Source organism: Lynx canadensis, chromosome E3, assembly GCF_007474595.2.
Source record: "Lynx canadensis isolate LIC74 chromosome E3, mLynCan4.pri.v2, whole genome shotgun sequence".
NCBI classification, from domain to species: Eukaryota; Metazoa; Chordata; class Mammalia; order Carnivora; family Felidae; genus Lynx; species Lynx canadensis.
This window is the reverse complement of record NC_044318.1, coordinates 35,193,386-35,217,675: the sequence shown is the minus strand read 5'-3', so window position 1 is coordinate 35,217,675 and position 24,290 is coordinate 35,193,386. Positions and strand designations below refer to the sequence as shown.

General features: G+C 44.9%; 1 protein-coding gene across 10 annotated transcripts in view; it reads left to right on the top strand.

Annotated features, from left to right (window-relative positions):
• The first annotated feature begins 3,643 nt into the window (after nt 1-3,643).
• LOC115503858 (transformation/transcription domain associated protein) overlaps nt 3,644-24,290 on the top strand; it is a 112,577-nt gene continuing 91,930 nt past the window's right edge. For 9 of the 10 annotated variants that reach the window (XM_030300350.1, XM_030300349.1, XM_030300348.1 and 6 more), the window contains exons 1-12: nt 3,644-3,777; nt 6,145-6,309; nt 6,739-6,788; nt 12,144-12,254; nt 13,724-13,828; nt 14,742-14,825; nt 16,370-16,426; nt 17,881-18,006; nt 19,314-19,391; nt 19,596-19,684; nt 20,552-20,648; nt 23,424-23,562. In XM_030300350.1, coding sequence (XP_030156210.1) covers nt 6,210-6,309; nt 6,739-6,788; nt 12,144-12,254; nt 13,724-13,828; nt 14,742-14,825; nt 16,370-16,426; nt 17,881-18,006; nt 19,314-19,391; nt 19,596-19,684; nt 20,552-20,648; nt 23,424-23,562 — 1,036 coding nt within the window. In that variant the 5' untranslated portion in view covers nt 3,644-3,777; nt 6,145-6,209. Of the gene's footprint in view, nt 3,778-4,496; nt 4,587-6,144; nt 6,310-6,738; nt 6,789-12,143; nt 12,255-13,723; nt 13,829-14,741; nt 14,826-16,369; nt 16,427-17,880; nt 18,007-19,313; nt 19,392-19,595; nt 19,685-20,551; nt 20,649-23,423; nt 23,563-24,290 lie in introns of those variants that run through there. The other variant, XM_030300343.1, reaches the window with a different exon arrangement.

The following is a 24,290-nucleotide window of genomic DNA, read 5'->3' as shown; positions in this document are numbered from 1 at the left end:
CGCTTCCACCTGCCTTAACAGAGCGGAACATGTCTTTCCTTCTGGAAGGTGGCTCTGCCTGTCTGGCCTTGAAGACTGGACACTGGTTACCAGGATCTCTGTCTCAGCTCTGCCTTTGCTTTCCTCTGTACTTGGGCAAGGGATCCCACCCAGAGGGGGTGGGGGTGGGGGTTGGATGGCCCCTCTGGCCTGGTGGGCACTGATGGGCCACTACTTGAATTGCAGCATGGGAGTGAAGGCACCTATAGGTATGGCCTCTGTCTCTGTGACAGCTGTGGTCCCCACTGAGGATGGGCCCGCTGGCCACACTGCCATCTCACCTTGATGGAGGGGGAACAGATTGGAGTGAGCTCTCCTTCCCCCATAAAGTTAAAAATGCTAGTAGGTGTCACTCCACAGAAGCATCAGTCACCAGCATGGGGACAGTACCAGGCCTAGGAACCGGGAGACTTTGGATCCTTCCTGAGAGTTATGTGACCTTGGGAAAGTCACTTCCTCTCAGTGCCTCACTTTTCTTTTTTTTTTTTTTTATACAGCTACACTTCTGAAAATCTATTATATTAATTCCATTTTTTTTTATTTTTTTTAAACGTTTATTTATTTTTGAGACAGAGAGACAGAGCATGAACGGGGGAGGGGCAGAGAGAGAGGGAGACACAGAATCAGAAGCAGGCTCCAGGCTCTGAGCCATCAGCCTGGAGCCCAACGCGGGGCTCGAACTCATGGACCGCGAGATCATGACCTGAGCCAAAGTCGGACGCTCAACCGACTGAGCCACCCAGGCGCCCCTCACTTTCCTTTTCTTGAAAACGGAAATACTCCCTATGACATATGTTGCCAGGATTAAATGAGTTAATGCTTAGAACAGTGCTTTGGACATTGCACTCAATCAGTGTTGGCTGTCATCATTAGAATTGCTTACAGACCTGGGAAAGTTGTGCTTGTCCATCAGGAACTGAGAAGAAAATTGTGCTTGGGAAAAAAAGTTTGTTAAGGTTAGAAACTGAGATTCAGATATTTAACTATTTAACATTATTCAAAGATCTGGTTATTAGTTTCTTTTAAAACAAACTAAATGCAGGGGCTCCAAGCTGGCTCAGTGGGTAGAGTGTATGACTCTTGACCTTAGGGTTGTTAAGTTTGAGCCCCATGTTGGGTGTAGAGATTATTTAAAAATAAGGTCTTTAGGGGCGCCTGGGTGGCGCAGTCGGTTAAGCGTCCGACTTCAGCCAGGTCACGATCTCGCGGTCCGTGAGTTCGAGCCCCGTGTCAGGCTCTGGGCTGATGGCTCAGAGCGTGGAGCCTGTTTCCGATTCTGTGTCTCCCTCTCTCTCTGCCCCTCCCCCGTTCATGCTCTGTCTCTCTCTGTCCCAAAAATAAATAAAAAACGTTGAAAAAAAATTAAAAAAAAATAAGGTCTTTAAAAATCTTTTTTTTTTTTTTTAATTTTTTTTTTCAACGTTTATTTATTTTTGGGACAGAGAGAGACAGAGCATGAACGGGCGAGGGGCAGAGAGAGAGGGAGACACAGAATCGGAAACAGGCTCCAGGCTCTGAGCCATCAGCCCAGAGCCCGACGCGGGGCTTGAACTCCCGGACCGCGAGATCGTGACCTGGCTGAAGTCGGACGCTTAACCGACTGCGCCACCCAGGCGCCCCTAAAAATCTTTTTAAATAAATGAACTAAATGCAGAAAACAAAATAATAAGATTTTTTTTATGTGTATCTGTATTGCATTGAATAATGTTACAGTAGTCACACATAGTCGTATCTATGTCACAGAAGCCAAATGCAAGGCCACCCTGAAACTGATACTCAGACTGTGAGGCTACTGGGGGAAAATACAGTATTATGAGACAGTGAATGAGAGGTGGAAGGAACAGTGGTTTTCTTATATTGGATCTTAAGAAGATTCTCTCTGAGGAGGTAACATTTGAGCTCGTCAAGGATGACAAAGAGCCAGCTCTGTGCCTCTGAGGCACAAAGGTGGGCATGATGCATAGTAAGGCAGGCCACCGTGGCTAGAATATGAAGAATGAGGTTGGGAGGTACATAGGCCCAGGGAATGAAGATGAGCTGAAAAGACTTTGGAGGGTTTTAAGCAGAGGAGGCACGGATCTAATTTACCTGATAGGGATAGAGTTGACACTGTCTCTGACCTCTAATTCAGGGGAGAGACAAGAAAAGAGACAAAAATCATTACAGTAATTTGGGTACCTTGCTAGGAGAAGCTGGGGCCGTGGGAAGTGTAGGGATTTAGCCAATGTTAGAGCTAGGCTTAACTATAGGTCTCTAGCTTGTGCAATTCATCTGAAACTTATCAAAAGATGTCTACCCTCTGCTTTTTTCTCTACCCCCTTCCCACTAAACAATATTAAACAACAAAGTGTTTGCACACTGATTTCAGCTCTCATATTATTCAACCTTCCCCAACTTTGGACTGATTACTTTTTGGGGGTGGGGAGTGATTTTGGTTGCAACTTTTTCCACAGTGGAAAAGGTGTTCTGACCCATTTTATTTCTCCCAGGGTAGAAATAAGTGACACCAAATGCATCCACTTAAAATTCCAGCACTTCAATAGAGGATTGTTCTTGGGTAGCAACGTTAAACAAGCAAGGAGCATGCTTCCGAATAGGGCTTCAGGATTTCTTGCAGGCATTACAAGTTGCCTTTATTACCAGGTGTGAAATGTATCTGTCTGGGAAGGGGATACAAAGACTTTGGTAACTTAGCGATTACAGGTCCTGGAAGTGGTGGAGAGAAGTCATCACTTTAATGCTCTGTCCACCTAACCATGGGTTACCAGGAGCAGTTCACTATTCAACCACTATCCTAGATGGAGTCGTAGGTGAGGCCCAACAATACTTTTCCCTTCTAAGGCCCCTTGGTCCAGCCCACGCCATCTCACCTGGGCATCAGGGCGTTATGCCCCACTCCCCTTCCTTCTCATCACTGCTCTATCCTGGTCCAGAGACATATGCCCGCCAGGTATGAGGTGACAGAGATCCTCTGCGCGGTCCAGCCTCTGGGTGATGTAGCCGCAGAACAAACGATCAGGCCGACAATCTCCGAGCAGAACACCAGGGCTTTCCTTGTTTTCCAGCCTTCGCCTTTCCAAGGCCCCTGCTTGCCTCCACCTTTCCACTGGGTTAAGAACTACCCCAGAAAAGGAAGGAGGTGGGGGAGAAAACCCCGCCCCACTGCCACGTTCAATTCAGGGATGGACTCTTCCCGGGCCTGACCGCCGCCTCCTAAGGAAGCCCCTTGGGGGCCCACCGCCCTGCAGCAGCCCCCGATGTCCCTACCCTACCCTCTCCGGGCCTGGCTCCTGAGGTCAGATTTAGGGCAGCAGGAGCCCAAAGACTCCCGCCACCTGCCTGCCCACTCCAACCTTGCCGGCGGCCCCGCCCACGCAGGCGGAGGTTTAAAGGGCCGGGCGGGCCCACCCGGGCGCAACGCCCCTCCCTGCTCCCGCCGCCTGCCCAGGCCGCACCCACTTGGGGGCGGTGCGCCCGGGCCTATTTCACCCGCGGCGGGCGCGGCCGCTTTAAGCGGGGGCGGGACTGCACGGCGGCTGTGGCTGCGAGGGCTTCGCTGGGGGTCGCGGGCTGGAGCTGCAGGAGGCCGGCCGCCGAGGTGAGGGTAATCGCGGGCAGGCGCAGGCAGGCGAGGAAGGGCAGCGGAACGCCCCCAGGAGGCTCGCGCTGCTGCCCGGACCAGTGCGGCGGGGACCCGGCGTGGGGAGGCCTGTGCGGCGGCTCCGCGGAGCGACAGAGGTAGGCTCCGTACGCCGGGTCCCCCTAAGTCCCCCCCCTCCCAGCCCCCACCGGGGTCCAGCCCGGGAGGCGGGGGCCGGCGACCGCCCTGTAGCCTCCGGCTGCCTGGCGGCGCTGGGGAGCTCTGGGAGGCGGACGGCTAGCGGAGCGGGAATTGGCCCTCGGCGCTCGCCGTAGCACGGCTTGGAGGGCGGACGCTGGGTGCCCGGGGACGACGACAAAAGGAGGGAAGCGGAGAGCCGTTTGAGACCGGGAAGAGAGAGCGTGAGGTTGGGGCCCCGTTCCCCCGGAGGCGCCCCGGGCCAGCCTGGCACCTCCCGGCCTCCACGCAGGCCCCTGGCTCGTCCGGCCCGGCGCGGAGAGCGAAGGTAGCGGCGACGACAGCGCCCCCTCTGGTCCGGCGGCGCCGCCTCAGTCGCGGCGCGTCGGGGCGGGGCGGCCGGGCCGTTTGTCTGTGCGCGGGCGCGGCGCCGGCTCTGGCCTTCCCACCTGGGCCGGGACGCGGGCTTCCGTCGGGCCCATGGCCGGCGGCATCATCAAGCTGCTGTCCCGCAGACGGGCGGAATGGGCCGTTTTCCCTCCTCAGCCCACCCCCCACCCTCACCCTCACCCCCAGGCCCAGCAGAACGCGGGGCCTGGCCTCTTGGGGCCCCGGGCGATGGAAGAGTTGACTTCGGTGAAAAAGGGGGTCCAAGGAGTTTGGGCACGACCCGAAGTTTCGTAGGCACAGAGAGGCCCTCACCCTGACTCTCGGGTCCCCAGGGATGAGAATATGGGGGCATTCGGTGAAATGCCCGAAAGAGGAAGCAGTAAGTAGTCAGGTCTTCCAGCAGGGCTGACGGAATCCCCCTCTTCTGTCTCCGTGAGTTTTCCTGCCTGGAGCAGGAGGAGCGGGATGGAGCACCTCTCGGCGTCTTTTCTGCATCCAAGTGCTTTTTTTGGTGGTCTCGGAGACCGTGGCCAGAAGAGGCTTTGTGGAGTCAGGGTGTCCCCATCACTTGGGGCACAAGTGTGAGCTGCAAGGGAGTGCATCCGGTAGGCAGGGCTTTGCAAAGGTCGGCAGAAGAAGCAAATTAAGTCCTGAAACTGCGGCTTCGTGCCCAGTGGAATTAAACAGTTCTATACACAAGGAAGATGGGTAAAAGCAAATTCATCAGGTTCTCAAGATACTTCTGTGAGGGTTCTTAAAATTCAAACCAAGTGTCAGCCTGGAGAGGTAACTCCTGAAGTGTGGTCATCAACGACCTGAAGCATGCATGCATGCATTCATTCATTCATTCATTGAAGGAGTATTTTCTAAGTACCTACTTTGTGCCAGCTGCAAACAAAATTTACAGCTTCCTGGGTCCCTCACTGAACCACAGTCTCTGGGTAGTGCTTGGAAGTCCGTCTTTGGCACCTGGTGATCTTAGTGCACACTGAAGTTTGAGAACCAATCACCTAAGATAGAGGTTGCCAAATCCAGTCAGCTGCCTGTGTTTGTTTTTGTTTTCTTTTTTAGGATTTTTATTTTTAAGTGATCTCTACGCCTCTGCACCCAATGTGGGGCTCGAACTTACACCCCAGAGACCGAAAGTCTCATGCTCTACTGACTGAATCAGCCAGGCGCCCCTCAGCTGTGTGTTTTTATATAGCCTGTGAACTAGTAATGCTTTTTACCTTTTTTATTATTTTTTTAATGTTTTATTTATTTTTGAGAGAGAGACAGAGTACCCATGGGGGAGGGGCAGAGAGAGAGGGAGAGACAGAATCCGAAGCAGGCTCCGGTCTCTGGGCGGTCAGCACAGAGCCCAATGTGGGGCTCGAACCCACGAACTGCGAGATCATGACCTGAGCCAAAGTTGGACGCTTAGCCGACTGAGCCACCTAGGCACCCCGGTTTTTACATTTTTAAATGGTTGAGAAAAAAATCCACAGAAGAAGAATGTTTCATGACATTTTAGAATTGTATGAAATTGAAATTTCGGTGTCCATAAATAAAAGTTCTCTGGATCACAGCCATGATTTTTCGTCTGTGGGTTGTCCATGGCTGTTTATTGGCTATAACAGAGTTAAGTGTTGTGATAGAGACTAAAAAGGCTAAAATGTTTGCTTTCTGGCTTATAGAGAGTTTGCCAACCCCTGGCCTAGGGAAAGAAAGATATACAGTAAGGGGGGGAGGGGGACGTCTATTTATAAAAATCATGTTTAGAAGTTAATAGATAAAATGGATATAAGTAAATTTCATTTTCCAAAAAGCAGAATGAATAGTATTCTGGGTTAATTAAAAAGTATTTAGTTTAATGTAGTTATTTAGGTAAGATTTTCCATATAGATTGTGAGCCTGTGCCTTTAATAAGTTGACAAACCATGTGCTTCTTTTCATAGGCTGGGTGAACTCATGGACCTGATACCTTTCTCTTGAGAAACAAACCGGCTGAAAAAAAAAAAAAATGGCATTTGTTGCAACACAAGGGGCCACGGTGGTTGACCAAACCACTCTGATGAAAAAATACCTTCAGTTCGTGGCAGCTCTCACGGATGTAAATACACGTGAGTCAATTCTGTTAAGAAGTACATTATCGGGACTCATTCTGTTCCGTTCAAATGACATGCACCTGGAGATAAATAGTAATGTCAGCTTTTATCCTAATTTTCCCATTCCCTGCCTTGTGGAGAAGCAAAGTGATGAGCATTGCTGGCTGGAGCCCCAAAGAGGCACACGTGTGTGTGTGTGTGTGTGTGTGTGTGTGTGTGTATGTATGTATATATCTGTGCCCTTGTCTGTGCATGCACACGTATGTCTGGGAGTATGAGTGTGTGTGTGACTGGTGGTAGGGAACTAGTTATGTGCCTTCTGTTGGACCATGACAGTCAAACTGATAAGATCTGATTGCTTCTCTTAACTCCCTAAATCTTATCATTTTCTGAAGATCCTTAACGTAATTTCAATTACCTGATGACTTGTTTTGTCATTTACAGCTGATGAAACAAAGTTAAAAATGATGCAAGAAGTTAGTGAAAATTTTGAGGTATGAGCTTAATTTATTTTTTTTCTTGTGAGCTGAATATTCACATGTGCTTTCCAACTGCTCCTCTGTCAATCTTACTAGTAAGTCAGAAATCGTTCTGTTAGTGTGACCTATTGCATTTCAGAACTGAAATTTGACCTGCACACAGTATTGTCCAACTTCCTCACCTAGTGACCGTGAACTTCAAGTGATGTTGAGGAATGTTGCTTTGGTTTTGGTGGTTGAACTTGTTTTCGTTTTGAGGCATATGCTTTCAGGATGCGCTCACACTTGTGTGGTAGATTTGTTGTATTCACATAATAACAGGTGGAGTGAGAGCTGGAAGTCCGTTGTGGCTCTGTTACTTAATCACTTCCGTGACCTTGAGCAGTTTCTCTCTTCTGAGTCTCACATTCCACGGTTTTATAGTGTCATGTTAGGTCTCTGTGCACTTTTCTTCAGTCTGTCTTGTCTGTGTTCTTTAGATTGGTTAATTTCTACTGCCTGCCTTCAGGGTCACTGAGTGTTTTGTGTCCTCTCCAGTTTGCTGAGATGTTTTTTTTTTTTAATTTTTTTTTTTTTAACGTTTATTTATTTTTGAGACAGAGAGAGACAGAGTATGAACAGGGGAGGGGCAGAGAGAGAGAGGGAGACACAGAATCTGAAACAGGCTCCAGGCTCTGAGCTGTCAGCCCAGAGCCCGACGCGGGGCTCGAACTCACGGACCGTGAGATCATGACCTGAGCCGAAGTCGGACGCTTAACTGACCAAGCCACCCAGGCGCCCCAACTGCTGAGATGTTTTAAAATTTCAATTTATTTTTTATATCATTTCAGTTATCGTCCTTTCAGTTTTGGAACTTCCATTTGGTTCTTCTTTTTAGATTTTGGGTCTTTACGGAGATGATCATCGTTCATTAATGCCCATTTTGTTGTTCTTGGAACACGTTTATAATGACTGCATTCAAGTCTTGAGTGTATCTGGGGGTCACATGATCCTGCCTCTTTGCACGTCTGGGACTTTTTGAGTATGCTGAATATTATATGTGAAACGTAGGGACTCTAGCTTCTTCCGTTCCCTCCCTCTGAAGAGTGCTGATATGTTGATTGTGGTAGGCAGTTCAGTGGCCGGCTGATCTCCTCGAACCCGCAGAGGCTTGGTTTTATGCTATGGTATGGAGGACCTGTGGGAAGGCTGAGATGGTCCCCAGGTTTCTCTGAGTCAGTGGAATTCAGCCTCCAAACTCCAGCTCCAGGTGATATCATCAGAAGTTGATTTGAGGCTTTGCTTGTTTAGAGGCCTTACTCTAGGGCATGGACCTTGCTCAGCTGGGTGTCTGGGGTGAGAAAGAGGTGTTAAGAAAGTGCAGTGTGGCCAGGCTGGACCCACAACATCCTCCAGCACCGCTAGACCCCTGATGGGTCTTTGCCCCTCGTGGTGCGCTGCAGGTAGCGTTACCTCCTCTGACCTGGACGTGCAGCTCAGCCCTCAGTCAAGGTCTCAAGGACTCAGAGAAGACCATCCCCTGTACTTTCTGTTTCTCTCGGGTTCTCCTTTGCAGGTTCCAGCCACCTGAACTGCCTGAAACTCTGGTGTTTGCTCCTCAGCTCAGCAGGATCATCATACCGTCCTTGGGCGCCAGCGTGCCGAGCCCGTCAGGGCATCCGTGCCTGAGCGGATAGCCGTGGTGGCCATATAATCTCCCCTCTGGAGATCGTGGCCCTTGTCCAGCACCTGAAAACTGTTCTGTCGTGTTTTGTCCAACTTTATGGTTAGTCTGGTGCTGTTAGTTTCATAGGCAGAAGAGAAGGTCACCTTTGTTACTTTTCGTGTGGAGATAATAAAACCTTTCTCAGAGAGTTCATGTAATTAACAAAATGTTTCTAGCTTCTGACGTGGTCATTTGAATTGCAAAGGTCGGAATCAGTGGGGATGAATCAGATGCCCTAGGATCTGTAGTAATGGGGAGTATTTCCATTTGGTGGGAGTTTTTCTTTGGTAGTTTTGTTCTAAGTAGATGTTAAGGACTTGTTGCCCTGAACTGAGCTGGGGAAAAAAAAAAAAAATCCTGAGATATTTAGAGATTGAGCTAAAGAGCTTTCTTTTCTGCCCAAGCTGCTAACACAAGCTGTTAAAAACAAAACACAAAAAAACTAAAAAAAGAAGTGGAAGGGAGGACATGATAGGCCTGTGTTCTGCGTTTTTGGCAGAGCTGGTAAGTGAGAACCACAGCCCCAGTGGGTTTGAGAGGATCAAGTCATGGAGGGTCTCGTGAACCTGCAGAAACAAGCACTTGAATCCGGCCTCTGAGTGTGGGCACGAGGCTATCTGGATTAAGTGGCCCCTTTGCCTCTTGTTTCATTTCTCGCTGTTAGCAAGTTAATTTTGGACTTTGGTCCCGGGTGCGTTGATTCAATCCAGAGAACTAAACGTTTACCAAAACAGTATACTTCGGGCTTTTTAAAATAGTGACTTTTGAAATCTGTATGATATGAACGTTTGCCTTAAGTAAAATCCAGAAAACTAAGCCCTTCAAAGAATTAAATACTAGGATGAGCATCAGTAGGTAATTCTGTATTGCCACCATTTCCACCCTGGAAGAAAGTCTGAATGGGACGAGTGAAATTAAAAACAATTCCAGTGCTTTCAGGAGCCTTAGAAATTTCCTCAAGCACTTAGGAATAAAATTGTGATCTAAGTAAATGTCGTATGGACCATCTTTCAGGACAGAAAATAAAAGCTTTGAGTTAGAACTTGCATGAAAAATTCATACGGATCAAAGAGCTGGGGGCTAAGTTGTAATGCTGGCAGCACAATGGGGCATCTTGTTGAATGAATCTTTTTATGGGAGAAATTTGAAACTGACGTTTGAGAGCTATGGAATCCGTGGTTGCTAATGGGCTTATGTTCGGATGAGCTGGATTTCTTGGTAACCTTGGTAATGTTCCAGCATGAATCTTCTACCTTATGCCTTTGAATATGGGCATCTCCCTAAAAAGTCTTAAGCTCTAGGCATGAGAGGTGACAAACATAGTTCCTGCTCCCAGTGAATTCATAGTCTGCTTGGGGGGAGCTGCGAGGCACGGTGGGGTCCCCCACGGCGTACTGTGTGAATGGAGCCCTGGGTTCGCCCTGGGAACCTGGTGGTGCTCAGGCGTTATTTTTGCATGGGACCACACTCTTTTCTGGTTTTCGCCTTTTCCTCTGTCTTACCCTTGGTAGATTCCCCTTCCAAGATTACCTTAGTGTGATAGACAACCCTACACTTTTATTTTCAGCCCAGATCAGTGTCTGGAGTTTGAGACACTTGTATTTAGTTAACTGCCCAGATGCTTCTTGCGATAGTAACAATTTAACCACTTAGTCCCTTGCTCCCGTCCCTCCCATTAGGAACTAGTTTTAGTGCCTTTTACACCCAGGCTTTCTCATAATTTTGTGCCTTTGTGTATGTTTTTTTTCAAACCTTGTCCTTTTCCACTTTTTCACATGGCTAACTCCTGCTCACCTTTTAGGTTTGAGCATAAACATGGCTTCTTGGGGAAGGCGTTCTCTGCCCTTGGTTCCATTCACTACATTGTGTCCCATTTATAGATGTGCCCTTAGTTGCCATTACCTCCTCCATCATAATTCTGTATTGTTCTTTATCGGTCTTCCCAGCACGTGACTGCCTTCCCCATCTCTGAGGGCACGAATTGTATCTACTTTCTTCATTGTATCCCCGCAGAGCACGTGATAGAATCCTCAATGAGAATTTGTTGCATGAGCAAGTGAGGCCTTAGCAGGGGAGGGGACTTGGCTGTTAGACTTAATTTGCATCCACTTCTAAAGCTTACAGACGGACTGACATTCAGCAACGTTTATAACCTCTCTGAGCTTCTTTATCTGAGAAATGGAGACAATACTTACGTTGGGCTTGTGAGGACCAAGAGAGAAAGAATAAAAAAAAAAAATATATTACCATAGCACGGCGCTCTGGTAATAACACCAGATGACATTTATTGAGCATTTACCGCAGAGCATTTGCTGCATTGTAAATTAACTCATGTAGTCTTTACATGATTACTTACATCAGGAAATAATAGGATACTCAACAGATGGGGATGCTGAGGCACAGAGGCTGAGTAACCGCCCAAGGTTCCCACTTCCTGAGTGGGTTCCAGAAAGTGCTCTAGGAGCCATTTTACTGCATGGTCTCCAGACTGTAGTTTCATTTTCTGTTCTTTTAGAATCAGTGCTGGGATAAATAATGGATTAGGTTGGGTTATAATCCAATTAATGTAGATCTAACCAGTAAATTAGCTTCAGATTAGAAAGAGGTGTCAGTGTGTTCAGGCTCTTTGTTTTCCACCTGAAGAAAGTAAGATCTAGAAGCTAAATGACCTTTCAGAAGTTTCTTACTCAGGTGGTGGCACAGCTACCTTCTAGAGCAGGCTCTGAGTTCCACATTTTCCACAGTGCTAGTATTTCTACTTTTAACAGTAAATGTTAACATTTGGGCTCTTAAATTGGATTTCAGAAGCAGTGGTCATTTTAATTAATTTAAAACTGCAATCACGAGACCCCAGGGGCGCCTGGGTGGCTCATTCAGTTGGGCGTCCGACTTCGGCTCAGGTCCTATTCTCGTGGTCTGTGGTTCGAGCCCTGTGTCGGGCTCTGTGCTGACAGTTCGGAGCCTGGAGCTTGCTTCTGATTCTGTGTCTCCCTCTCTCTGGCCCTCCTCCTCTCATGCTCCGTCTCACTCTCTCTCTCAAAAATAAATAAACATTAAAAAAAAAAAAACTTTAAGGGCGCCTGGGTGGCTTAGTCGGTTAAGCGTCCGACTTCAGCTCAGGTCACGATCTCGCGGTCCGTGAGTTCGAGCCCCGCGTTGGTCTCTGGGCTGATGGCTCAGAGCCTGGAGCCTGTTTCAGATTCTGTGTCTCCCTCTCTCTCTGCCCCTCCCCCGTTCATGCTCTGTCTCTCTCTGCCTCAAAAATAAACGTTAAAAAAAAAATTTTAGGGGCGCCTGGGTGGCTCAGTCGGTTGAGCGACCGACTTTGGCTCAGGTCATGATCTCACGGTTTATGAGTTCAAGCCCCGTGTCGGGCTCTGTGCTGACAGCTCAGAGCCTGGAGCCTGCTTTGGATTCTGTGTCTCCTTCTCCCTGCCCCTCTCCCACTCATGCTCTGTCTCTTTCTGTCTCAGAAATAAATAAACATTAAAAAAATTTTTTTTTAAAAGTTTTAAAACTTCAATCATAAAAGCCTCTAAAAGCACTAAAAATTACTGTTGGCCTTGCTAAAGTGTTTTCTCTTTTGAGGTTATAGTGTGAATGGGAAATGAAAATATGAAAATACGCAGACTTAATGGGGTTTTCTTTTATCTTTGCCTAATTAGAATGTCACATCATCTCCTCAATATTCCACATTCCTCGAGCACATCATCCCCCGATTTCTCACATTTCTTCAAGATGGGGAGGTCCAGTTTCTTCAGGAGAAACCAGCCCAGGTAATCTGTTCAGAAATGTCAGCGAGCAGAGAAAATGTTGGCTTGCAAGCATTTATGAATTAAAACAAGTGAGAAAACTTAGGGTTCCACTTTAAAATAAGAGACGTTTTGGGGCACCTGGGTGGCTTAGTTGGTGAAGCGTCTGACTTCAGCTCAGGTCTGATCTTGCCATTCGTGGGTTTGGGCCCCACGTCAGGCTCTGTGCTGACCGCTCAGAGCCTGGAGCCTGCTTTAGATTCTGTGTCTCCCTCTCTCTCCGCCCCTCCCCTGTTCACACTCTGTGTCTCTGTCTCTCTCTCTCTCAAAAATAAATAAACATTAAAAAATAATAAATAGAGTAGGAGAGGTTTTGTCACGTAAGGATAGTTTTGTCCCAAACCATGCCTCTTCAGTTAAATGTCTTGGTTTTAATTCTTTACTTTTGCTGACTGGTGACATGTATACACTGTGTATTATAGACGAGTTCATATATCCACAAAAAGAGGGAGTGATCCCTTAGGTGACCCTCTCCATAGCTAGTGCCTCATCTACTCTTAGTGTCCATTCTCGTAACTTCTGGCCAGTTTTGTTTTATCTGTACCCGCCCCCGTGCTTTGCACCCCCCCCTTCCCACCTTGATCATTTTAAGACTGTCTCATCATAATTTTTTCTATAAATATTTCAGTGCATGTCTCTTAAAAATAACTCTTTAGGGGCGCCTGGGTGGCGCAGTCGGTTAAGCGTCCGACTTCACCCAGGTCACGATCTCGCGGTCCGGGAGTTCGAGCCCCGCGTCAGGCTCTGGGCTGATGGCTCGGAGCCTTGACCCAATTTCCGATTCTGTGTCTCCCTCTCTCTCTGCCCCTCCCCCGTTCATGCTCTGTCTCTCTCTGTCCCAAAAATAAATAAAAACGTTGAAAAAAATTAAAAAAAAAAAAATAACTCTTTAAAAGTTAACATAATGCTAAACAAAGCATTTTTATGTTGTACCAGTTGAAGATCTACACATTTGCCCTACCTTTTAGTTGTTGACTCCACAGTCGTACTCCAGAAGCTTAGTCAGCTTATGATGCAGTCAGTCCTCGGGCCCAAGAGAATCAACCAGGGAGAGGATCATAGGAACCAAACACATGATGGAAGGAGATCCCAGACCAAGTTCAGTTTGTGTTGTGCTCTTTCATCTGAAATGCAGCCAGCAATCACACACTAGTGCCCTTCCGCTGGAAATAGTGATAAGTTTTCAAAGAGGGAAGGTTAGGCTTGGTTGATTTGGTACACGACTGTGGAAAGCTTGAACTAATGGTTTGCGGTATGTACCTGGGATTACGTTTAAGTAATTTACAAGACTGTTCCTGAAATGGGGTCTATCTTGTAGTTGGGTGGTTCCCAGTGTGGGGTGCAGACAGCTGTGTAACTTGGAGAGTATAAAAGAATTCTTCTGGGATTCTTGGAAGGATTTGATATTTATGTTTTTTATTTTTCTTCACCAGCAACTGCGGAAACTGGTCCTTGAAATAATTCACAGGATACCAACCAACGAACATCTTCGTCCTCATACAAAAAACGTTTTATCTGTGATGTTTCGCTTTTTAGAGGTAATCTTTGAGAATTCTTGTTATTTAGCCGTATTCAGATTTTCAGTGGTTTTCTTCTTGTAGAATCTGGTATTCCATGCTTCTCTTTCACTGAAGTTGTGATTCGCATGAGTAAAAACCTTCTTAATGTCCATTTTGCCAACCAAATTACTAAGAAATATTAATTGAAGATTCATGGAGCCAGCAGGGAATTGAGTAGACATAGTGGAAATGTTTGGAAAGGTTTGGGTAGACAGACTCAGAGTGCAGGGCCCTTTGGTTTTCTTCTACTTCAGGCACAGTAGATGCTGCTAAAGAGTTTCTCAAACTCTTCGGGTGAATCCACCTGAGACCTGTTAATGTTAACCTCTAAAACTTTCCTTGCTGCTTAGTCCCAACGGGTTTAGAATTCTGTTGTATTTTGGGGCCTCTTGGAAGGGTGAGCTTTGGAGGGGGATAGAGTTGGATTCAGAGCTTCTTCTGCCATGGGTTAGCTGCTGTGGTAGCCTCATTGCTTACCTTCTCTGAGCCTTAGCTTCCTCACAGGTAAGATGTGGAGGACACCCCCATTCAGAGAGCGTAAAGGATTTAGCAGATTGTCCAGTACGGGGTGGATGCTCACCAGTTCTGTTGGCAGCATTTTGAAGCAACGAGAAAGCGTCCTTTGGACCATTAAGACCTTCCTTCATGGTGTGACTTGCCAAAGTGTTACTCTCCAGAGCTCACTGGCAGGACACCCTTCCGTTGGTCCACCAAAGACCTCAAAAGCTTCTTGTCTGAGGCTACTGTGTTCTGTGCTCAACACATGAAATCTGGGTTGGCTGACGTTGGGTGCGTGTACAGAAAAATGCTTAGAAAATAGCCTGTGATCTTTAGATTAAAATAACCTTAGAAGTGTAACTCTTTTTAAATGCTTTTTCTTTTCTTTTTTAAGACGGAAAACGAAGAGAATGTTCTTATTTGTCTAAGAATCATTATCGAGCTACACAAACAGTTCAGGCCACCCATCACACAAGAAGTAAGTGTTTAGACTGATAGCATTTATAAAAGTATGTCAACAGCCTTTTTCTTTTGCATAATGTGTGTACTCTCTTTTAGAATTGATGGGACATGCTGCTTTCCAGAAAAGGATAGCCTCAGTCTGGGGGAAAGTCTTTATGGGTTTCACAGTGACTTTTGTTTGGTCCATGTTTATATGAATATTCTGCTGAATTTGTACATTAGTTGAAATGTGGTAAACTACTAAACTGGCAGGGCTGTTTGGGTAATTCTGGTATTTACAGGTCTGATGTGCTGGAAGGCTCCAGTCATTGTATGCTCTGCAAGGGTGTGAGATGTGGGTTCTGAAGTCAGAACTGGCTTGGAATCTCAGCTCTGTAACTCAGTAATTGACCATCTGTAATTGGCATTGGGTCAGCTCCTAGCCCTTTGGAGCTTTTTCCGTAAAATGAGCGCCCTCACAAGACATAGCCACAAAAGATTGCTTGAAGAATTCAGTATGAAAGTTAAGTTCTTAGCAGAGTGATTGGTACCTACAAAGTAAGCATTAAACCTGCTGTTAGTCATAATTAAGGTAGTATCTTCTCTAACATTAACTTTAGTAAATGCATGTTGTAGATTATTTTGCAGTTAAAAGAGTAAAGATGAAATAGAATTCCTGTCATTTTAAGAAAGCGATTTTGATGTCTTGATTTCTGTTCCTTGTCCCTATCTTATGTATATGTGTATTTCCTACATAAGAGTGTTTTCCCGATCGTAAAAAATTCTTTACAAAGTTGATTTTTTTTTTTTAAATTTTTTTTTTTTTTCAGCATTTATTTATTTTTGGGACAGAGAGAGACAGAGCATGAACGGGGGAGGGGCAGAGAGAGAGGGAGACACAGAATCGGAAACAGGCTCCAGGCTCTGAGCCATCAGCCCAGAGCCCGACGCGGGGCTCGAACTCACGGACCGCAAGATCGTGACCTGGCTGAAGTCGGACGCTTAACCGACTGCGCCACCCAGGCGCCCCTACAAAGTTGATTTTTAATGGATGTGTAGTAGTCTTTCTTACGATGCCCTTGTTTTTAGATAGTTAAGGTATTGCAGAATTTTTATGTTAGGACTATTGCTAAATATCTTGTTTACAGTTCAGATTATTTCATAGACTGGTTTTGTAGTAGAGTTATCAAGTCAAGCGAGTTAATGTTTTAATGCTTCTGAGAGATATTGATTGTCATTAAGTTGATTTCCAGAAGGGTTTGAGCGGTTCATGCTTCCCTTGGTAGTATAAGAGAGTCTCCCTCTGGTTGGATTCCATCTCACATGGATAGTAGTACTTTTTGAAAGGCAATAAGTGGTATTTATTTTCATTTTTGTTCCTTTGCTCTTCCTGATTTAGAAACTTACTTCCTTCTTGTTTCTTTTTTTGTCTGTTCACGTTCATTGCCTGTTGGAATTTGAGTCTGACATTTTTCCTGCCTGTTTTATGAGTTCTTGTACTCATGTATTAGCACTTGCATTACTTACTGTATTTTCTGTTTATAAATTTCTTATGTTGTCTTTTTAAAATTTTACTTTCAGATTCATCATTTTTTGGATTTTGTGAAACAGATTTACAAGGAGCTTCCAAAAGTAGTGGTATGTTTTTAATATCGTTTGAATCTATTATTTGTATACATTTATTCCTCATTCCAAAGGTAATTTGAAACAGTTGGGTTGAAGGAATAATTGGGGGGAATGCAAATTTGAGGATGAGGAGTGTTTAGTGGTGGTCAGAATGGAGGTTGATAAATCAGCCATTTAAAAGGAGTTCTTTCAGTTTCACTGTTTAAATACATCATTTTTTATGTAAAAGCAGTGTGTTTTAGTGTAGAAATTTGCAAAAAAACAAAAAACCCAAGGTAAATTGTCTGTAATTTTCTCACTTGTAAGCAACCGTTGATATTAAAGTTTCACTTTTTCACTTTTTTCACGCTTTTTAAAGATGGTTGCACTCCTGTTGTGAGGTTTTTTTGGGAGGTAGTGTCCGCTTTTAGATTCCTTTTCAGTGTCATTAAAATTCCTTCCTATATTGAAAGAAGTCTTTCTCAGTGGCTTCAGCAGTGTGTGAAAGCGCATGGCGTGCATGAGGGCGGTCTCCTCCCCACCTTACTCTCACCTAATAGACGGGGCCACTGGGACCAGTTTGGAACATCCTGTAACACACTTTTCTGCCAGCAGTCATAGTTCTTAGTGGCCCCATAATTTCCCGTCCTGTGCGTGTACCTGGATTGTCTCCTTGATGCTGGTTTTCCCAATTTCCACTTCCTGTCACAATCACAAGTAATACTGGTAAAAAATTTTTGGTAAAAATCATTGTGCATGAATCTGTTCGTGTATCAAAGTTTTTCTAAAGATTTTTTTTTTTAAGCTTTAAAGGAATTTTTTAAAAATCAAAGAAGTAATATCCTTTTGGTATTTTAAGAATTTTAATCTACGAATGTATAAAATTTCATTTGTTGCATTCTGAAATTGTCACGTTATCATTATTACTGAGTTAGCAAGTGCTGACACTTGCCATTCAGTCAGAAAAGCTGCTTTTCATAAGAAGTGGTCTTATTTAATCTAAAGCCCAAATCGCATTGAGAACTAAGGATGGCAGTGAGGCCCTGGCTTTTAAAAATGTCTGTGCTTTGCTTCCATTCCTGTCTTTGATCTATGTGTAGGAGACTGTTTGGAAAGTGGATTCAGTGGGGACTAGCTCTGAGTTTCCTACCACCAGAGGGAGGGGCTACATCCCCCACGCCGCCCCCCCGCCCCCCCCCCCCCCCCCCCCCCCCGCCGAGGTAGTGACGTAATGCCATGCACCTGATCTCTTACCAGCCAGGAAAAAAAGGAGAAAATACTTTGGGCGAGTTTTTTGTTTTCCATTGTTGACAGTAGAGAATGTCGCTGTCATGTTCTCTTTGTCCTTAAAGAGGACCCCAAGTACTATGGCATCAGTCCAACGGAAAAGCGTGCAACACTGGGTTTGCTCCATCAGGTGTCAGGTGTGTTTCATTGAGGAATATTGTGTCTGACTCGGAAGAATGATTTCTGCTCTTTCTATGCAGAACCGCTACTTTGAGAACCCTCAGGTGATCCCCGAGAACACAGTCCCTCCCCCAGAAATGGTTGGTATGATCACAACAATTGCTGTGAAAGTCAATCCAGAGCGCGAGGACAGTGAGACAAGAACAGTAAGTTTTTTTCCATCGTTTTGCTTTGTTTTTATCCATGTCTCCTATACTTGGTAGAGGAAAAAAATGAGGTACTCTTCATGTATATTTTTAGTGTATTTTGGGGATTTTTCCTCTAAGCACTTGAGGTATTTAAGATCAGAGGCGTGTGAGTGCTTGAGAGTGTCACTGGTTCTGCTGTGCAGCCCTCAGGTACTAAACGTGAACTGTTGCTCACTGTAGATGGGAAGATAAAATGATAAGACAGTAGTGCAAATCCAGAATCTTCTGTTGGGAAGAGCAGCTGCCCAGGCGAGGTGACCTCTGTTCCATCCTTAGCTTTGACATTGACGACGTCCCTTTAAGCTGCATATAAATTTGTGATTCAGTACCTGAGAGCATGGGGTCTGAGGACAGAAGCTTAAAACTTGGGGACGATGTTCCAGCCCCGCCACTTAGGCTTTTTTGGCTGTAGCAAAGTACATAGCTTTTGTTCTGTCCTTAATTTTCCATCTCCTTATCTGACAAGCCCGTCTAGTGGGATTTTGTGAAGGTAATGCCAGTATTGTCTGCAGGAGATGTGAGGTATTTGAACCGTCTGGCGTAAAGGTAACCTGTACTGAGCAGTTACTGTGGCTGTGTTATTAGGATTGATCCAAGGATACTATCCATCTGTATCTGTTTCACTGCCATCGTTTTGCAGCATGTTTCAGTTTGTGCTAGAATAAACAGGAAACTACATGTCGGAGAAAGCTTTCTTTCCTTTTCTCCTCCTGAATTAGGAACTCGGTTTCGATGTCCGTCTTTGTGTTTCTTTTCTTGCTTGTCTATTCCTGTCCGTTGCCCCTTCTGGATCTGTGTCTGACATTCTCCTCACCTGTGCTGGGAGTTCTTAATATGTTAAGACTAGTGAATTTTTTCTTATGTTTATCGTAAGCGCTCTCTGTTTATAAATACCTTTGAATAAAGCTGGGTAAATTTGTACTTTTTGCTGTTGTTCTTTTAAGTAAAATAATAGATACTAATTGGAAATTTCCCCAAAAAATAAAAAATAAAGTTTCCTCAGGTGATTTGAATGTCTGAGTTTAGACGAATTTTCCTGATGTTTTTACCATAGGTGGTGACGTTGGAAAGTATGTAAAAACCTTTATATTAAACGATAGTTCTCTGTGCTTTATTTTCAAAGTGGTTTGGATCTTTCACCACAGATATTTACAAAGATGTGGCAGTATTTTCCTTTCTCTTTGTTTCCCTGGGGCGATGCTGAGTGGTGGGTTATTTTAAGTGCCATGGTGATAACCTTGGCCCCATTTGCTTCTGTCTTACAGCATTCCATCATCCCAAGAGGGTCTCTTTCTCTGAAAGTGTTGGCAGAATTGCCCATTATTGTTGTTTTAATGTATCAGGTATGTGTACTGCTTACTAGTTTCTTGGGGTTTTGGCTTCTTATTTTATGACAAAATTCATTTCTGGTTTTCTGTGGCAAACAGAACGTGTGTGGTGCACACGTGCCAACTAATGTAATGAGTCTTAGAGTTTTTCTTGGTATGCCAAATTATTTTGCTATAGCAGAGTGTAAGAGCATGAAAATCTGATATGTTTGCTTTTAGCTCTACAAACTGAATATCCACAATGTCGTTGCTGAATTTGTGCCCTTGATCATGAATACCATTGCAATTCAGGTATCTGCACAAGCCAGGTGAGATTTCTCCGGATGGCAACATGGCTCACTGCCACGGTTCTTTAATTCCAAGTGAAAATATGCTTACTGTCGTCTTTCATAAGACACGAAAATTTTGAGTGATAAAAGTTTTGGTAAAGCGATACGCGTTTTTGACTTTTTGAACTTGTGTTTCAGTCATGATGTTAATGGTTGTTTCAGTTCCTTGTTCTGTAAAGATGAGCTGATAACCACGGGTTTGGGGGTCTTGTGAATTTAGAGCTCCCGTTACATGTTCCTGTGCTCACTCCCAGCTGTGGGATATCCAAGCCTCTCCACCTTCAGGCCCCTGCTCTTGCTGTGCCTTTCAGCCCGAGTGCTGGAACGTTTTCTCCCCCTCGTTCCCTTCCCCTCCCTGTCAGCCTTAACCACCGAGTATGTGAACCGTGCATATTCATCTTGCGAGGCCCCCTTGAAGCTTTTTCACAAATGTAACAGCATTCCTCTTAAGACCTTTGTCACTTTACTCTCTTGACTGTAACCCACCTGGCTCTGAGTCATTGGAAGGCAGGACCTGAGATTAATCAGCTGTAAGAAGCCCCGGTGGCCCTTTATGGGGTCTTTTATGGAGCCCCTGGTCCCCTGATGCAGTCTGCTGGCTGCGTTGATCAGTCTGGCGTTGGCTGTTTGGGGGCACGTTATGGCTGCCGTGCCGCGGCTTGGAGAACGGCTTGCTTTTTATGCTTTTAAATCCTTTGTGTTAATCTGAACTGGTTGGTGCTGTGTTTTTGTCTGTGTAGAAATCAAACTTTTGGGTCTTAGTAATTATCCTAGGCTTTGATTCATATTAACATAACCTAAAGAGTTAAGAGTTAATATTGTAAATTCTATTCATTCCTCATTCAGGCAACATAAGCTTTACAACAAGGAGTTGTATGCTGATTTTATTGCTGCTCAGATCAAAACATTGTCATTTTTAGCCTATATCATCAGAATTTATCAGGTAAGTTCACTGACTTTTAAGGCAGGTTTACTGAGATCTAATTTACACACAATAAAATTCACCTTTTGTGGGTATACAGTTCTTTGAATTGACAGATTCATATAGTTGGTAACCACCAACACACCAAAATCTAGAACATTCCCACCACCCCCAAAATTCCCTTTTATATGTTGTCCATTTCCTCCTCGGTCCCTGGCAAACACTGACTTTGTGGCCCCTAGTTTTGCCTTTTCCATAATGTCAAAAAAACGAATCCTATGGTGGGTAGTGTGGGTAACCTTTTGGGTGTGGCTTCTTTGACTTAGCAGTAGTGCGGAGGTTCATCCTTGTTACTTTATTTTTATCGGTGGATAGTCGTCTTAGTCTGCTTAGGCTTCCCTGACAAAATACCATAGACTGGGTGGCTCGACCAACAAAAATCGGTTTTCTCACAGTTCTGCAGGTTGGGAAGGCCAAGATCAAGGTTCTGGCTGGGTTCAGTTTCTGGTGAGGACTCTTCCTGGGTTACGGATCACTGCCTTCTTGCTGTGTCCTTGCCCGGGGCGGGGAGTGGTAGTGAGAGATTGCTTTTTCTCTTCTAAGGCCACAGTCCTATTGGATTAAGGCCTCATTCTCAAGATCCCATTTAATCTTAATTACCTTCAAAAGACTCTGGTTTCCAGGTCCAGTCACAGTGAGGGTGAGGGCTTCAGCCTGAATTTGGGGGGGTCACAGTGTGGTCTATAGCCACAAGGTATGGATGCACCAGGCTGTGTTTATCCATTCCACAGTTGCTAACCATTTGGGTTGTTTCTGATTTTTTTTAAAGCAACTTTGTCAGGATATAATTCACATATCCTAAAATTCACCTTTTTAAAGTGTATAGTTAAGTGCTTTTAGTGTATTCATAGAGATTTATACAGTCACCGCCACTATCCAATTTTAGAACTGTTTCTTCACCCTCTGAAGAATTCCCATACTGATCGGCAGCAGTGTGATTCGTTCTAGGCCCCTAGCCCTGGCTACCACTGATGTCCTTTCTGTCACTAGATGCGCTGATTGCATTTCTGGCCATTGTTGATAAGGCCGATATAAATAAATACTGGTGCACAGGTTTTTGTGGGGATGGATTTGATGCATTGAGTTTTGCTGTTGGAAGTTGGTGTGACAGCAAGTTATGAGGAGAGATTGGAACTTTAAAATAAAAAATGGCATCCTTAATTAACCGGTGAGAGAGGGCGATTATGTCTCTGTTTTTCCCCCACTTGTAGTTGTAGTCTGTCCTTATTTCAGTCTTGGAGAACTTGAAAGAGAGAAATGACACCTTATTTCCCATCAGTCATACCACGTTTGTGAATAAAAGTCTTGTGTAGCTGTAGTTATTGTAAAGTGTGGCATGAATTTAGTCCTGATCTATCCTGTAGCAGTGAATTATAATTATTTTCTTAAGGGAGAGACTTTATTATTTTCAGGAAAAGTGAAAATGGAAACATGTATGCCAGATTGTTTACAGTAAAAACTACCTTTGAAAGCATTCTTATTTTTGTCCTTTAAGTGCATTTGTCTCAATAATGACACCGTATACTAAGAAAACGTATGTTTGGTTTCAAAAATCTGAATTAGTGGTGGCTCAGTCAATTGAGCATCTGACTTCGGCTCAGGTCACGATCGCATCATAGTTCATGAGTTCGAGCCCTGTGTCGGGCTCTGTGCTGGAGCCTGCTTTGCATTCTGTGTCTCCCTCCGTCTCTGCCCCTCCTTTGCCCACGTGCTCGCTCGCTCGCTTGCTCTCTCTCTTTCTCTTACAAAAATAAATAAACATTGGGGCACCTGGGTGGCTCAGTCAGTTAAGTGTCTGACTTTGGCTCAGGTCATGATCTCGCGGTTTGTGAGTTCGAGCCCTGCGTCAGGCTCTGTGCTGTCAGCTCAGAGCCTGGAACCTGCTTTGGATTCTGTCTCTCTTTCTGTTCCTCCCCCACTTGCTCTCTGTCTCTCTCTCAAAAATAAACATTAAAAAAAATAAAAAATAAACATTAAAAAAATTTTTTTAATCTGAATTAGGTACTCCTGGATATTTTATTTATTAAAAAAAATTTTTTTTTAATGTTTGTTTATTTTTGAGAGAGGGAGAGAGAGCATGAGCAGGGAAGGAGCAGAGAGAGAGAGGGAGACACAGAATCCAAAACAGGCTCCAGGCTCTGAGCTGTCAGCACAGAGCCTGATGCAGGGCTCGAACTCACAAACTGTGAGATCATGACCTGAGCCGAAGCCGGACACTCAACCAACTGAGCCACCTGGGCTTCCGACTCCTGGATATTTTAATCAGCTTGAGCTACCTTGGTGAATTGCCTTCTTAACATGCCTCAAAAGGAAACTGATTAGAGCTTATTCTGAGTTGATGAAAGGTGTCTCTGGTGTCATTCACAACTTAACGGGATGACGGAGTGGATGATGTCTTAGGAAATTTTCAATATTTACTTCTCCTGCTTTCTCACCACTGATGAAATGATTCAGGTGCATTGTTAAAAGTTGGGAAAATACAGAACAGTATAAAGAAGTTGTCTGTAATTCCATTATATAAAAGAAACCGCTACTTAACATTTCTGTACATCCTTCCACTGTGGCAGCGTTCATGCAAACTACTAAAACTTTCTGGATAATACTTGCTTATTAGGATGACCACTTTATGAGGGTCCCTTGAACGAAGCATAGTCTTACTGAACTCTTTTGAAGTTTATAAAATGGGGGGTTTTTCTTACTACCTATCTGTAACTGTTGCTTTCCTCCTTTTTATAGGAGTTGGTGACTAAGTACTCTCAGCAGATGGTAAAAGGAATGTTACAGTTACTTTCAAATTGCCCAGCAGAGACTGCACACCTCAGAAAGGAACTTCTCATCGCTGCAAAGCATATCCTCACCACAGAGCTAAGAAACCGTATGTCCACCTTGTCTCGGGATGTTTGTGTGGCCATGCTGGCGTGGTCCTGTCCCCATCTTTGGGGTGGGACCGTGGGTCTTTGGTTCCTTCAGATGTTTTAGGCTCCATGTGTCCTTCTTTCTGTATTGCTGTGTTGTGTTTACTTTTCCCCTTCCTTTCTCTGCCTCTTGCCTCCGCCCTCTTGGGCTGCCTCTCTTTGCCTGCCACCAGGTTTCTCTGTGCTGTTCGAACAGTCTCATAATTAGCGTGGTCGTTCCCTTAGCGTAGCGTATGTCCTCAGCATCTCATGGTATTTCTCTGCCTTTTGGGTGCATATCTTTTGAAATGGCAAGTAGCTGTTTGCTTGTTGATTCATAGCCAGTAACCCTTGAAAGGTGAGAAGAAAACTGTTTTCTTCCTCCGTGCTGTGAAACAGCTTGGGGGATTGGTCCTGTTTTGATGCATAAGACTGATAATTGCTTTTGGCCAATCTGATAATTACATTTTTTCTGTCAGTTATTGATACATATTTTTTTTAATGTTTATTCATTTTTGAGGAGGGAGGCAGAGAAGAGAGGGAGATACAGAATCTGAAGTAGGCTCCAGGCTCTGAGCCCAATGTGGGGCTCGAACCCATGAATCGCAGGATCATGACCTGAGCCAAAGTCCAGACCCTTAACCAACTGAGCCACCCAGGTGCCCCAATACATAATTTTAAAATATTTTTGTATTTGCTGTGTCCAAAT